The sequence below is a fragment of the Myotis lucifugus genome, unplaced genomic scaffold, assembly GCF_000147115.1.
Source record: "Myotis lucifugus unplaced genomic scaffold, Myoluc2.0 scaffold_356, whole genome shotgun sequence".
Taxonomy (NCBI): Eukaryota; Metazoa; Chordata; class Mammalia; order Chiroptera; family Vespertilionidae; genus Myotis; species Myotis lucifugus.
The window spans coordinates 1,095,541-1,107,542 of record NW_005871404.1 but is presented as its reverse complement, the minus strand read 5'-3'; the positions used below and the strand labels follow the sequence as shown (position 1 = coordinate 1,107,542).

The window sequence follows — 12,002 nt, the reverse complement described above, 5'->3', positions numbered from 1 at the left end:
TAGAGTGGGAAGACCATATAACTGGAGTCAAAAGAGGAGAGAGAACTCTGTGCCACTAGAGAGGAAGAAGGTGCTGTGGGCTTTGCAGACGGGAGGTCATGATGGGTGAAGAGACCAGAAAGGCTCCAGATAGAGAAAAAACTTAAGGTGGTTCTTGAAGCGTAAGAAGAATTTCAACAGGAAGAAATCAGGGAGTAGCAAGATAAGGGCAGGATATTCTGGGGGAAGGGCACAGAAAAGCATAGTAAAGACTCTGGGAATACTGGAGGATTCCAGGTGCCAAGAACCCCTAGTAAATATGGGAAAGTAGTGAGAGATGGGGCTGGAAGAGCAGATTGGGTCCCTATTGCAGAGGGCTTTGAATTCATTCATCCATTCACTCACTCACTCACTCACTCACTCAAGACATTTGTGTACTAGGTACTGACCTAGGGCTAAGAATATTACAGCAAACAAAACAAAGTCCCCTCTTTCATGAAAACTTATATACTAGTGAGAGAAGATAGGCCATAAAAAAAACAGATGGGTAAATATATATAATTTCCAATGGGGTTAAGTGCTATGGAAAAATATAAAGCAATGTAAGAGGGACAGGAAGATAGGTATATGTGTGACAGAGACAGAGAGAAGGAAAATATATATAGAAACATATAAGCAAACAGCTGGACTAGGTCCCAGTTACTGCTTTCAAGCTACTTGATTGGCAAAGACACGAGCAGAATTAGTCCTTGCTTTATATTTTATCTCAGGTTAAGTTCAGATAGCATCAAGTCCAAAGAGTCTTATACACTGAACAAACTATGATGCTCTGTATGTTACCAATTCTCTGTCAATCAGGTAGCCACGTGCTATGCCAAGTGATCTAGAATCAGAACAGATTTTTGTTTAAATGTGAAAAGCAGGAAATATTAAAGATATTTCTGCCCTAACTGGTTTGGCTCAGTGTATAGAGCTTCGGCCTGTGGACTGAAAGGGACTCGGGTACAATTCTAGTCAAGGGCACATGCTCGGGTTGCGGGCTCGATCCCCAGTAGGGGGTGTGCAAGAGGCAGCTGATCAATGATTCTCTTCCATCATTGATGTTTCTATCTCTCTCTCCCTTTCCCTTTGAAATCAATAAAAATATATTAAAAATAATTTCCTGTGCCATCCCTGTTCAAATTCAGTGCTATCCAATACTTCTAGCAAATGCATGGACCAAACTGTACTTGGTCAAAGACATAAAGCCAGTGTCTAACTGGTCTCTGCAGCTTGTAGTTCAGCAGAAGGAGGTTCTCAAAAGACTTTTTGAGGATGACAAGTGACTGACAGTACAGAAAAGACAGCACATGGAAACAAATCACAATGTTTTAGGCCTACATTATCAAGCTACCTGTGCAATTTCTTCTGTTTTCCTCAGCTTCTCTTCCCAAGTCACTGTTAGTTCTTTTATCAGCTTTTCAGACTCTTCAAGCTTCTCTTTCAGTTCAGGGGCCTTCATAGCCTTTAAAATGAAACCAGAGCGATCTGATTTTCTAATTTTTTTCCACCATTATAACAAGACAATCACTTATTGTCTTTCTTAAGCGGTTATCAACAGTCTGTTGGAAGCAATAAAGTCACACACTGTCAGGGTGGAGTTTAGACCTTGATTAATCAAATGAAATGTAAGAGGCAAATGACTGCTATTATTTAAAGGAGAAAAAGAAATACTAGTGCTCTGAATTAAATTGATAGAAATCATTACAGAGTAATTTTACCCATCATACTTAAATTTCGCATTTAAAGACTTAAAAGATACTAAAGTTCATCTTCAAAACAGAAAGTAAGAAAAGAGGTTACTTAAGCAGATTTCTTTTTCAATAAGACAGAGATCAAGGCACATCACCAATAAAGGCATTCCAGTTACATTAACCTATCAGGAAAGGTGAAGATTCCTCTCATTTATTTTAAAATTTGAATCAGGCCCTTTAAACTACTTTTCTTATTGGTGGCATAAACTTAGTGTATTTATTATTCACTTGGAAGCCAGACATCTGGTTAAAAAAGCAGTAATTTCCCTCTGAGTTTGTCCAATGAGAATAACTAAGTGGTCTAAATACAGATATATGCAGCTTGTAAATCTTGGGAAGCCTTTACTTGAAACAATACACTTCGACATCCTATGATAACATCAGTATAATTCTATGAACCCTATGAACAAGAGCTTGGAACAGAAGTTGAAGGGGCGATGATCTACCTGGGGGCCAGCTGAGTATGTCTGAGTTTCAGTATTAATAGAGCCTGAGATGGACATTTGGTGCTGGAGACACACGGGAACATTCTAGGTCAGGGGTGGGCAACCTTTTTGTGAGTGCATGCCAAAACCAGCAAAATCTCTGACTCAAAATTCTTCTGTGTGCCAACCCTAATTTTTTGAGAACATGTTATGTCTACTTGATATCTCTTAAGGTGAACATATGTGAAGAACCTTGAAGAAATAATAAAATTCATTCGAGCGACAAAAACACAGTATATAATGCTGAAAAATACATTTATTTTTTAATGTATACATGTACACTGATAGTCCGACAGAAAACTTTATGATTCCGTTTGATATTATCAGTGGGACTTTTGCTGCTGCATCACTGATGACAGAGATTTTACATCAGGTTTATATTTCGTGACCTTCAGAGATATGCACGAGCTATTACTTTCATCCGTCAGGCTACTCCTGTTACGAGACTTAACAAAATTCATCACTGAGAACAAAGATTCACAAGCGTATGTGGATGAAACCAAAACACTGGTCGGATCTAGGAAGGCAGGGAGAGTTAAGACAGAGGCATAGAAATTGCTCTTCCCCTCTCTCGTCAATCCATGTCTATGGTCTTTAAGATAACGTGTTATGTAAAATTATTTATTTATCTAAGATGCACCTACACTGAATTTATCTGAAAAATAAAAAAGTTGATATTAAGAAAAAAATTGTAAATGGAAGATTATAAGAGAGGGTTTCGTGTGCCAGCAAAAGTTACTGGCATGCCATGTTTGGCACGCGTGCCAGGGGTTGCCCACCCCTGTTCTAGGTGAACCTGCTGTGGCTCCTCTCTCCTTTGGCTAGGCCAGTGGTTCCCAAACTTATTTGGCCTACTGCCCCCTTTCCAGAAAAAATATTACTCAGCCCCTGGAAATTAATTTTTTTTTAAATTTTAATAGCAGTTACTCATCGCCCCCAAATGCACCTGTGGCCATCACTGCCCCCCTGGATCGCTGCAGCGCCCACCGGGGGGCGGTAGCGCCCACTTTGGGAATCACTGGGCTAGGCACTGTGCTACCCACCAGGCCTAGATGGCATGGTCACAGTGAAATGGCAGATTCAGAGACTAGAGGAAAAAAGTAGAGCATCCACCTTAAACAAATTCCAGACGCATTACACTTTCCTCCCAGGATCAGTACTCTCTTCAAAGGTTATCAGCATTTTGGTTTTTCAGGTGTTTGCTACTCTTCATGGCATCAATAGAAAAACATTATGCTTGATGCCCTGACTGATGATTATAACGATCATAATAATAACAGCAACGTGTGTTGAGCACTTATGTGCAAGGCATTGTGCTAAGTGCCTTCCACTATCAGTGTTTTACTAGGATTAGAAATGAAAAAACTTAATAAAACAGGTTTTTTGAACTATAGAAGCTCACAGTCTGAGAGAAGAGAAAGACATGTAAACAAAAAAATTATAATACAACTGCCAGTTAATTAATGGAGTACTCAGATCTCTGGCTTTACTCCTTTTTGTGTTATCTCCTTTTGATTACTTTGGTGATTAGATAAGCCAATAGATAAAAAGTAGTATTTAAACAGTGCCTGGTACACAAGTACACAAATACTCCACCCTGATAGTCTCCCAACCACCAGAAGAGGGTGGTGTGTGGAATGTGAACTCAGAAGCCTGAGATACACACCCAAATCCGGCAAGTGGACACATGTGACTTAACCTAAGGAACTTGGCTCCCCCTCAGGCACACTACCTATTTCAAAGGGGATAGTGCATCACCCGGTAACTTGCCTAAAGCAACAGCTATTTGGAAGAGGATGCGATTATTAAAGTCTGGGTAAAGTGGAGGAAAGATGGCAACAATGCACAATGTTGTTTCCTCTCAGGAGCTAATATAAATTTTAAAAATACGTATTTCTGAATTATTCCTAATATTTAATTATCCTTGATCATGCTATCTTCCATGACTTAAGGTGGAGATGACACACAACTAACTTATCTGAAAACTGCAGAGCCCTTTGGGAATTCTGTCTACAATCTTAATAAAACATCACAATTGGTTCTTAGGATTTCACATTGGAAGAGACCTGTGCCCTCAAGGGCCACTGATTTCCTGCAGCAAACAACTCGGTAGTAGCAACAACTCTTTCTTAATTGTCTGCTTCCTCCACTATAGGTTCCTAGCACAGAAGTCTGGTATTACTCATGTTGTCCTCACAATGCTTAGCACGTAGCAGACGCCAATCAACACTGAAATGTTGAGCCACGTGGAGATGACCTAGAACTGCAAGCAAGCATGTCCTTACCACTCAGATATCACAAGGCAGAAACTTCGGAAACAGGGAGCACCAGGCTGATTTTTTATTTTTAAATTATTGTTGACTTAAAATATTATACTAGTCTCAGGTGTACAATACAGTGAGTAGACATTTATATACCTTACACAGTGTTCACTGCAATACGCCTAGTACTCATCTGTCACCATATATAGTTATTACAATATTATTGACAATATTCCTTCTAATGTACATTACCTCAGCCTGCGAGAGCTGCTCTCTCAGTTTCTCGACTTCCTCCCGCAGTTCCCGGATGACTTTTGCATTGGGATCCTCATTCACAATGGCATGGTTAACAATCCTTTTGGCTCGATCTGCGTATCGCAATGTGGAGAGGGTCTCTTCATAGTTGTCTGCTGCTGGGCTAATGGTGGCTATCATAGAGGTCTGGCTGTTGCCTCCCAAATTGTCCTGCAAAATTTCAAACAGCATCTTAGGAAATAGCACTTCATGCACAACCTGTATGATGAAAGCAGTAAACATGCATGCATGATACTATGGAAATGGGTTTGTATTTCACAAATAATTTTATGACAAGATGAAGTGTGGTCTCTCTATATTCATAACAATGAATAATGTCCATCAAACATTATAATGAAATAAAAGGCAATGGAAATTAGTTTTCTTTCTGTCTTCCTAGGACTTGGGATAGCAATACAATATTGTCAGGTGTTCATTGTACATTTAGCTTTGCACACACGTTTCAGCTGTCACCTCTGACATAGCTAATTTTTAGTTGGGAAAAAACACTGGATGCTGAATTACCTTAAGAAGCCAAGTGAGGACTGAATCTCGATAAGGCACAAATTTGTTTTTACCCTTGCCAGCTGCCTGGTCAGCCAGTGATGAGATAACCAACCCCAAGGTTGTCAGTGATCTGCCAAGAGAATAATTTAAAAATTAGTTTTATAGAATGTTTATTTTGTTTTCAACAGTCCTTATAGGTGATAAGTATAAAATATGCAGAATAAAGCCCTAAAGTTGATACAATCAAGTCTACATTATTTTGTCAAGAAGCTGAGACAAAGAAAAACAAAAAGAACTCCATTAATTTAGAAGAATGAATTTAGAATTCCTATAAGAATCTCTTCTGGTTAATCACAGGACCTGTAAACATTCATTTCAGAACCTAGAAACATACATTTAAAAGATCACACTAGAAAACTTTAATTTACTCCAAATATTATGACACAAGTCTAAACCATGTACTCTTTGGGTCTAATTTGGGCCATATTGGCCTCTGAGTTTGTTTCCCAGAATTACCATGTGATTTGCAAAGTCTCCTTCCACTACCTGTTATAAGGTATATAACTGTTCATCTGCTTAAACCTGGTAAGTTTACTTCATGTAGTTATTAGATTATAAAAACAAAGATCTACCCATGCAGAGGACAGCATATGGCTACTCTTCCAACCCTGCTACTCAAAGCAGCATTAGCATCACCTGAGAGCTGGCTAGAACCAACTCTGAAGACTCCCAGGCCTACTGAATCAGGACCAGTTAAAGGGGCCTCCAGGTGACACATATGCACATTAAATTTTAAGAAGGCCTCGTTGAAGGCTACCCAAAATGATAAATACATTTAGTTGTCTTGGCCTATCTCAAAATGTGATCCTGGGATCAGCAGCACCAGCATCAGTGGGAACCTGGTTAGAAATGCATTTTCAGGCCCCTCCCCAGACCAAATGAATCAGAAACTTATAGTGGGGACCCAGCACTCTGCACTTCAGCAAGCCCTCCAGGTGATTCTGATGTAGGCTAGAGTTTGAGGACACTGGTTTAGGCTACTGAGCTCTCCCTTGTGGCTAATACATGTTCTCTGCACCTGGAGAAAAGAGCATCTAGAAATAACAGATCGGTGGTACTGAGGGATGAGGGACATCCTCTGGTGACACAGTTACATTCCAATTGCTCTTGTAAAAGGAATTCAACAGGATCCCAAATTTAGCAGCCAGAAAAGAGCAGCCTCAGGTCTCCCAGGATTGCAAGGAAGGTTATATGATCTAGCAAAGAGAAAGTGCTTTCAAAATAGTTTAAACAATCAGATGTTACTATTTATTATAAAAACAAGGCAGGGTACAAATCAGCCATTAATCAGAGGTTAGCAAGTGAAAGACTAGATTGCTTTCTTTCCAATGCCAACAGGTTTGAAAGGAAAAAAGCCTAATCCCCACAAAACATAATTAATTCCCCAAAGGTGACTTACTGAAAAGTCATTGAAATGCAAAGCAAATGCAAGAGACAGAAAATGAACAAGAATTTTAATAACTAATAGCTATTACCACAAGTGATATAAATATATTCATCATAATTGGCAGATATAAAAGTTAAACAAGAGAAATGAAACATGTCCACACAAAAACTTGTACATGAATTTTCATAACAGCATATTCATAATAACTAACATGTGGAGACAACCCAAATGTCTATCAAATGAAGGGATGAGTAAAGTGTGGTATGTCCATACAACAGAGTACTACTGACTATAAAAGAGGAATGATACAAGCTACATGAATGAACCTTAGAAAATTATGTTAAGTGAAAGAAGCCAAACACAAAGGCCACTATCCTGGGTTGAATAGTCCCCCTCCCTCAAATTCATGCCCACTAGAACCTCAGAATGTGACCTTATTTGGAAATATGGTCCTTGCAGATGAAAGTAGTTAAGATGAGATCATACTGGATAAGGGAGGGTTCTAAACCAAGGACTGGTGTCCTTATGAGAAGGCCATGTGAAGACAGACATGGAGAATAGCATGGGAACACAGAGACAGATTGTAGTGATGCATCTACAAGCCAAGGAATGCCAGTGACCACTAGAAGCTGGGAGAGAGAAATAAAATACATTTTCCCTCTGAGCCCCCAGAAGGAACAAACCCTGTCGATCCCTTGATTTTGGATATCTGGCCTCCAGAACATAAGAAAGTAAATTTTGCAACCCAATTTGTGGTAATCTGTTATTAAAAAAAAAACAAAAAAAAAACTAGGAAAATAATATAGCCACATATTATCCAATTCCACTTATATGAAATATCCAGAACAGGCAAATCTATAGAGACAGAGGTAGTAGCTGCTTAGGACTAGGGATGGGGCCAATGGGGAATGACTTGGGCATGAGGTTTCTTTTGGAAGTGATTAAAATGTTTTAAAATTAGATTGTCTGAATATAATAAACTATTGAACTGTACACTTTAAATTGGCAAATTATGTGGTATGTGCATTATTTTTCAAAGCAGCTTAAAAATTTTTTTAATAATTAAAGAAAAATCCAGCAAGTTCAATCATCCTCCCAAAGCTAACAACTTTAAGAAAGAAAACTGCATGTGATATGTAAGAAATAGAGGAAAGAAAGAATTCAGTATAAGGCAAAAATACATTTCTGCTTTAATATAGAATATAGGGCATTTTCCATATTTTACAACTATTGAAATAAACTTTTTAGTTGAAAACAATTCTCTGAACTAGCCCAGATTTTTAATACCCCAAATGAAGCAGAAGTTGCTTTAATTCTTACAAACTATAAAGAGCTCAGTGACTGAAAGGTCATCATTAGCAACTTTATGGTTCACAATGGCCCTTTATATGAAAACATGTTTTGAGGTTGTCATGGATTTTTCATCACTGAACTAAATTTTATGTTGTCTTGTGGCAAATACTTGTAGTTCCTAATCTGACAGTGTAGAGAGTAAACAGGGAAAGTGTCTGTCACTCCTAAACATAAAACATAAAATCAAATGAGTGATCTGAGAAAAACTCCACTGTACCATGTGCTCTCTGGGAGCCCAGTGCAGCATGTGAGCTCAGGAGCAGGGGTGGAGCTGGATGGGAATTACACAACTCCAGTTACTGCCTGCACTTTGCTCTATAACCTACCTAGTTCGAGAAGTTTCTCATTAGTTGAAACCACACCCTTTTACCTAGTAGTGTGCACACATTCTAAACAAGAACGTAACCTAAACCTATTAGGGTCTCCTTGGAACAAACCGAAACGAATTACAGGGTGGGTGGGACTCCAGGATGAGTGAGAGAGAGCAAGTTGTGACAAGGGGTCCACACCACTAACTCCCTACAAGCCCCACCTAAAAGCAATGATCCAGGGGCTCCTGGAATTCTAAAAGCTGTTAAAAGCTTAATGTGTGAAAGGTGAGCAACAGGCTTACATATTTAATGAGAACTTTATTCCAGGGAACTTCAAAATATAACAGAATCACTCATTATGGATCCTGCTACTATTGTCTGCTCATGCTGGGGGCCAATGGGCAGCTTTTGTGCCTCACAGGTGTCCAGAACAGGGTGGGGTTGTTTACCAATTTTCAGGGCTGAAAAAGTTATTCCAGAATTCTAATTCTACCAAAGCACTGCTCCTTCCCTGAACCTACTGGAGGTGGAGACAGCAAGGAAGCTCCTAATCTTTAAATCTCTTAGCACAATTCTTGGGCTGGGATGAGAGTAGCATGGGGAGGGGCTGATTTGGAGGTGAAGGAAGAGTTAGGCAAGGTGATAACATATATATATATATATATATATATATATATATATATATATATATATATGGCTAATATGCTAAGTGTCCGTCCAGGTAATGATGTCACATAGCAATGTCCGGCTTCCTCCTTCTAGCAACTAGCCTCCCTGGAGTTTCTTCAGCCCAGGAACACAACTTGCTTCAGTGTCAGGTGGAAACATTTTACACTGTAACCAAATGTCTGTGAAGCTTTTTCTCATGCCTTATCTCATTTGATCCTCACAGAAGTCCTGGAGTAGGTAGATAGGAGACTCGGTGGAATCCTATTTTCTTTTCATTAGCCAGAAAACGGAGATTTAGAAAGCTTAGAAACTTGACCTGACTGAAAACAAGTAAGACATGGTAGACCTTAAAAATAACTTCAGGTTTTCTCACTGTGCAGAATATAGTAAAACACTGCTGCAGTTAAATATTTTACCCTTTGTTCTCCCTGCGTGATCTACAATAATAATCTGCTTCGTGTTGATATTTACTGCTGTGTTGCTGACAATTACCTGAAAGAGAAGTTGGGGTGCTTCACTGGGCTGGAAAAAGTTTAGCTAAATCAGAAAGCAGGTCTAATTAAGCAAGTTTATTCTATATCTATAAAAGGCTAAGTTGACTCACGCATGCATGATACATATAAAGCTCTCACTGGCACCAATTGCACATGTGTGTTTTGATCTGTCATTGTTGATCATGAATTTGGTTGACACTTCTATTATAGAGGAAGGGTGAATAGTGATATTAAAATATTTCTTCTAATTAATTTCCTTTTAATGTGCACAAATTCATGCACCAGGCCACTAGTTTATAGACTAGAGGCCCAGCGTGCAAGACCCCAGACCTGCCACACTACGCCATAAGACCAAGACCTGCCGCGCCACGAGACCCATCAATGCACCTCCTGGTGACCGGTCGTTTGGTTGTTACGGTGTTATGGCCACTGGCCTTTTATAATATAGATCAGGGGTCCTCAAACTTTTTAAACAGGGGGCCAGTTCACTGTCCCTCAGACCGTTGGAGGGCCGGACTATAGTTTAAAAAAAAACTATGAACAAATTCCTATGCACACTGCACATATCTTATTTTGAAGTAAAAAAACAAAACGGGAACAAATACAATATTTGTATTTGCATGGGGCCTGCGGGCCGTAGTTTGAGGACCCCTGATATAGATAGCCATGCTTTAAGATGGAAATTCCCAAAAATCTACCTATTTATATCAATGGACAATTTGGGATAAAAAAGACAGTAAGACTTGGGCAGATAAAAAACAATATAAAAGCTGCTCTAGTAAATACAATCAATCAGAAAAAAAGTCACAATTCAACTTTTTTTCCCTCTTCTACACGTTCCTCCAACCTACATAGCTTTCTAACCACCAGATTCCTGCCCTTAGGAGTAGATATTATGTGATGTAAGTTATCTGTACTCTTTAGGATGGATTTCAAATATATTATTTTACCTATTTTTCCAAAGATCTTTTTCTAAGATCATAACTACAGTGTTTATAAACTTCATTAGAGTTAGCTGTATACAGGCATACCTTGGAGATACTGCAAGTTCAGTTCAGTTTATTTGAAATAAAGTGAATCGTAGTATTTTTGCTGCTGGAGGGTCTTGCCTTCAATTTGTAAAAAACCCAACATCTATGAAATGTAATAAAGCAAAGTGCAACAAAACAAGGTACACCCACTTCTCCATCTCTTTCTACTTAGATTCTGATCATCTTGAGGCCGTGGTTATTCTATTGCCATAGAAATTCCTTCATCAATTACTGTGCCTGGCTTACAGAAAGCACTCAGTGTTTGTGGAGTAAAACAGAGTCTATAATACACTGAAGAACAGAACATGGACCTCTTTCTAAAAAGGACTAATACAACCATCATTGGTATGCTCTGTGGCTGCTGGCCCCAAATCCCCCGCACCCCTTCTTATTAACAGAACCCTCATTTTATTGGGAAGTATGTGTCAGGCTAAAAACTCTACTTTCCAGAGTGCTTTGCAGCTTGAGGAAGCCATGAAACACAGTTCTGGCCAATGAGATGTAGGGAGACATTACTGGGAGGGGCTTTGAAGGAAGCTATGTACTCTGGATAGAAAAGGTACAAGACTCAGCTGACAGAGCTGGTGGTCCTTTATTCCTCCTCCTTCCCCTTCTTGTTTGCAACACTGAATGGTAGAGCTATCTTGAGGTTATGAGGACAACATGAACACACACTAAGGTTAGCAGAGCTATATGCCTGACAACATTTCTAAGGTTCTGTTCCAGCTTCTGAATTTCTATTAAGTGAGAAAAATAAATACACCCTTTGGATCTCACTATAGCTGGTTTCTGTTGTTTACAGCAGAATGCAGCTCTTTTTTTAAAAAAATATATTTTATTGATTTTTTACAGAGAAGAAGGGAGAGGGATAGAGAGTTAGAAACATCGATGAGAGAGATCGATCAGCTGCCTCCTGCACGCCCCCCAGTGGGGATGTGCCCGCAACCAAGGTACATGCCCTTGACCGGAATCGAACCTGGGACCCTTCAGTCCGCAGGCCGACGCTCTATCCACTGAGCCAAACCGGTTCGGCCAGAATGCAGCTCTTGGCTTTTAAAGAATTTCTTGGAAGATGATTAAATTAGTGAATTTGAGTTTAGTACTCCATAAGAGTGGGTAAGTCCCCACTCTTAAACGTAAAGGAGAAATGGCAAAATACAGGGAAAAGACAGTATCATTACCTGTCAAGAAAGAAAACCCTTATACCTATACCCTAGACCTCATTTCCACTCACCACCCTTTACTGGTGGCTAATGCAAATCATTAAACTCAAATAATGCTCATCTAATGAGTATCACTCCCAGTCTCATTTCCATCACAATTTCTGCAGTGTAATAATAAAGTATATACTAACATTTCCAAAAACAAGTTATTTTGA

General features: G+C 39.3%; 1 protein-coding gene across 1 annotated transcript in view; it reads right to left on the bottom strand.

The window, feature by feature from the left end:
• The window catches only part of LOC102417865 (kinesin-like protein KIF13A), a gene marked incomplete at its 3' end in the record, with an annotated part of 77,949 nt that overhangs the window by 28,475 nt on the left and 37,472 nt on the right, over positions 1-12,002 (bottom strand). The window contains exons 8-10 of the mRNA XM_014466769.2: positions 5,338-5,449; positions 4,771-4,983; positions 1,373-1,483 (exon numbers count right to left, since the gene is read on the bottom strand). Coding sequence (XP_014322255.2) covers positions 1,373-1,483; positions 4,771-4,983; positions 5,338-5,449 — 436 coding nt within the window. The remainder of the gene's footprint in view (positions 1-1,372; positions 1,484-4,770; positions 4,984-5,337; positions 5,450-12,002) is intronic.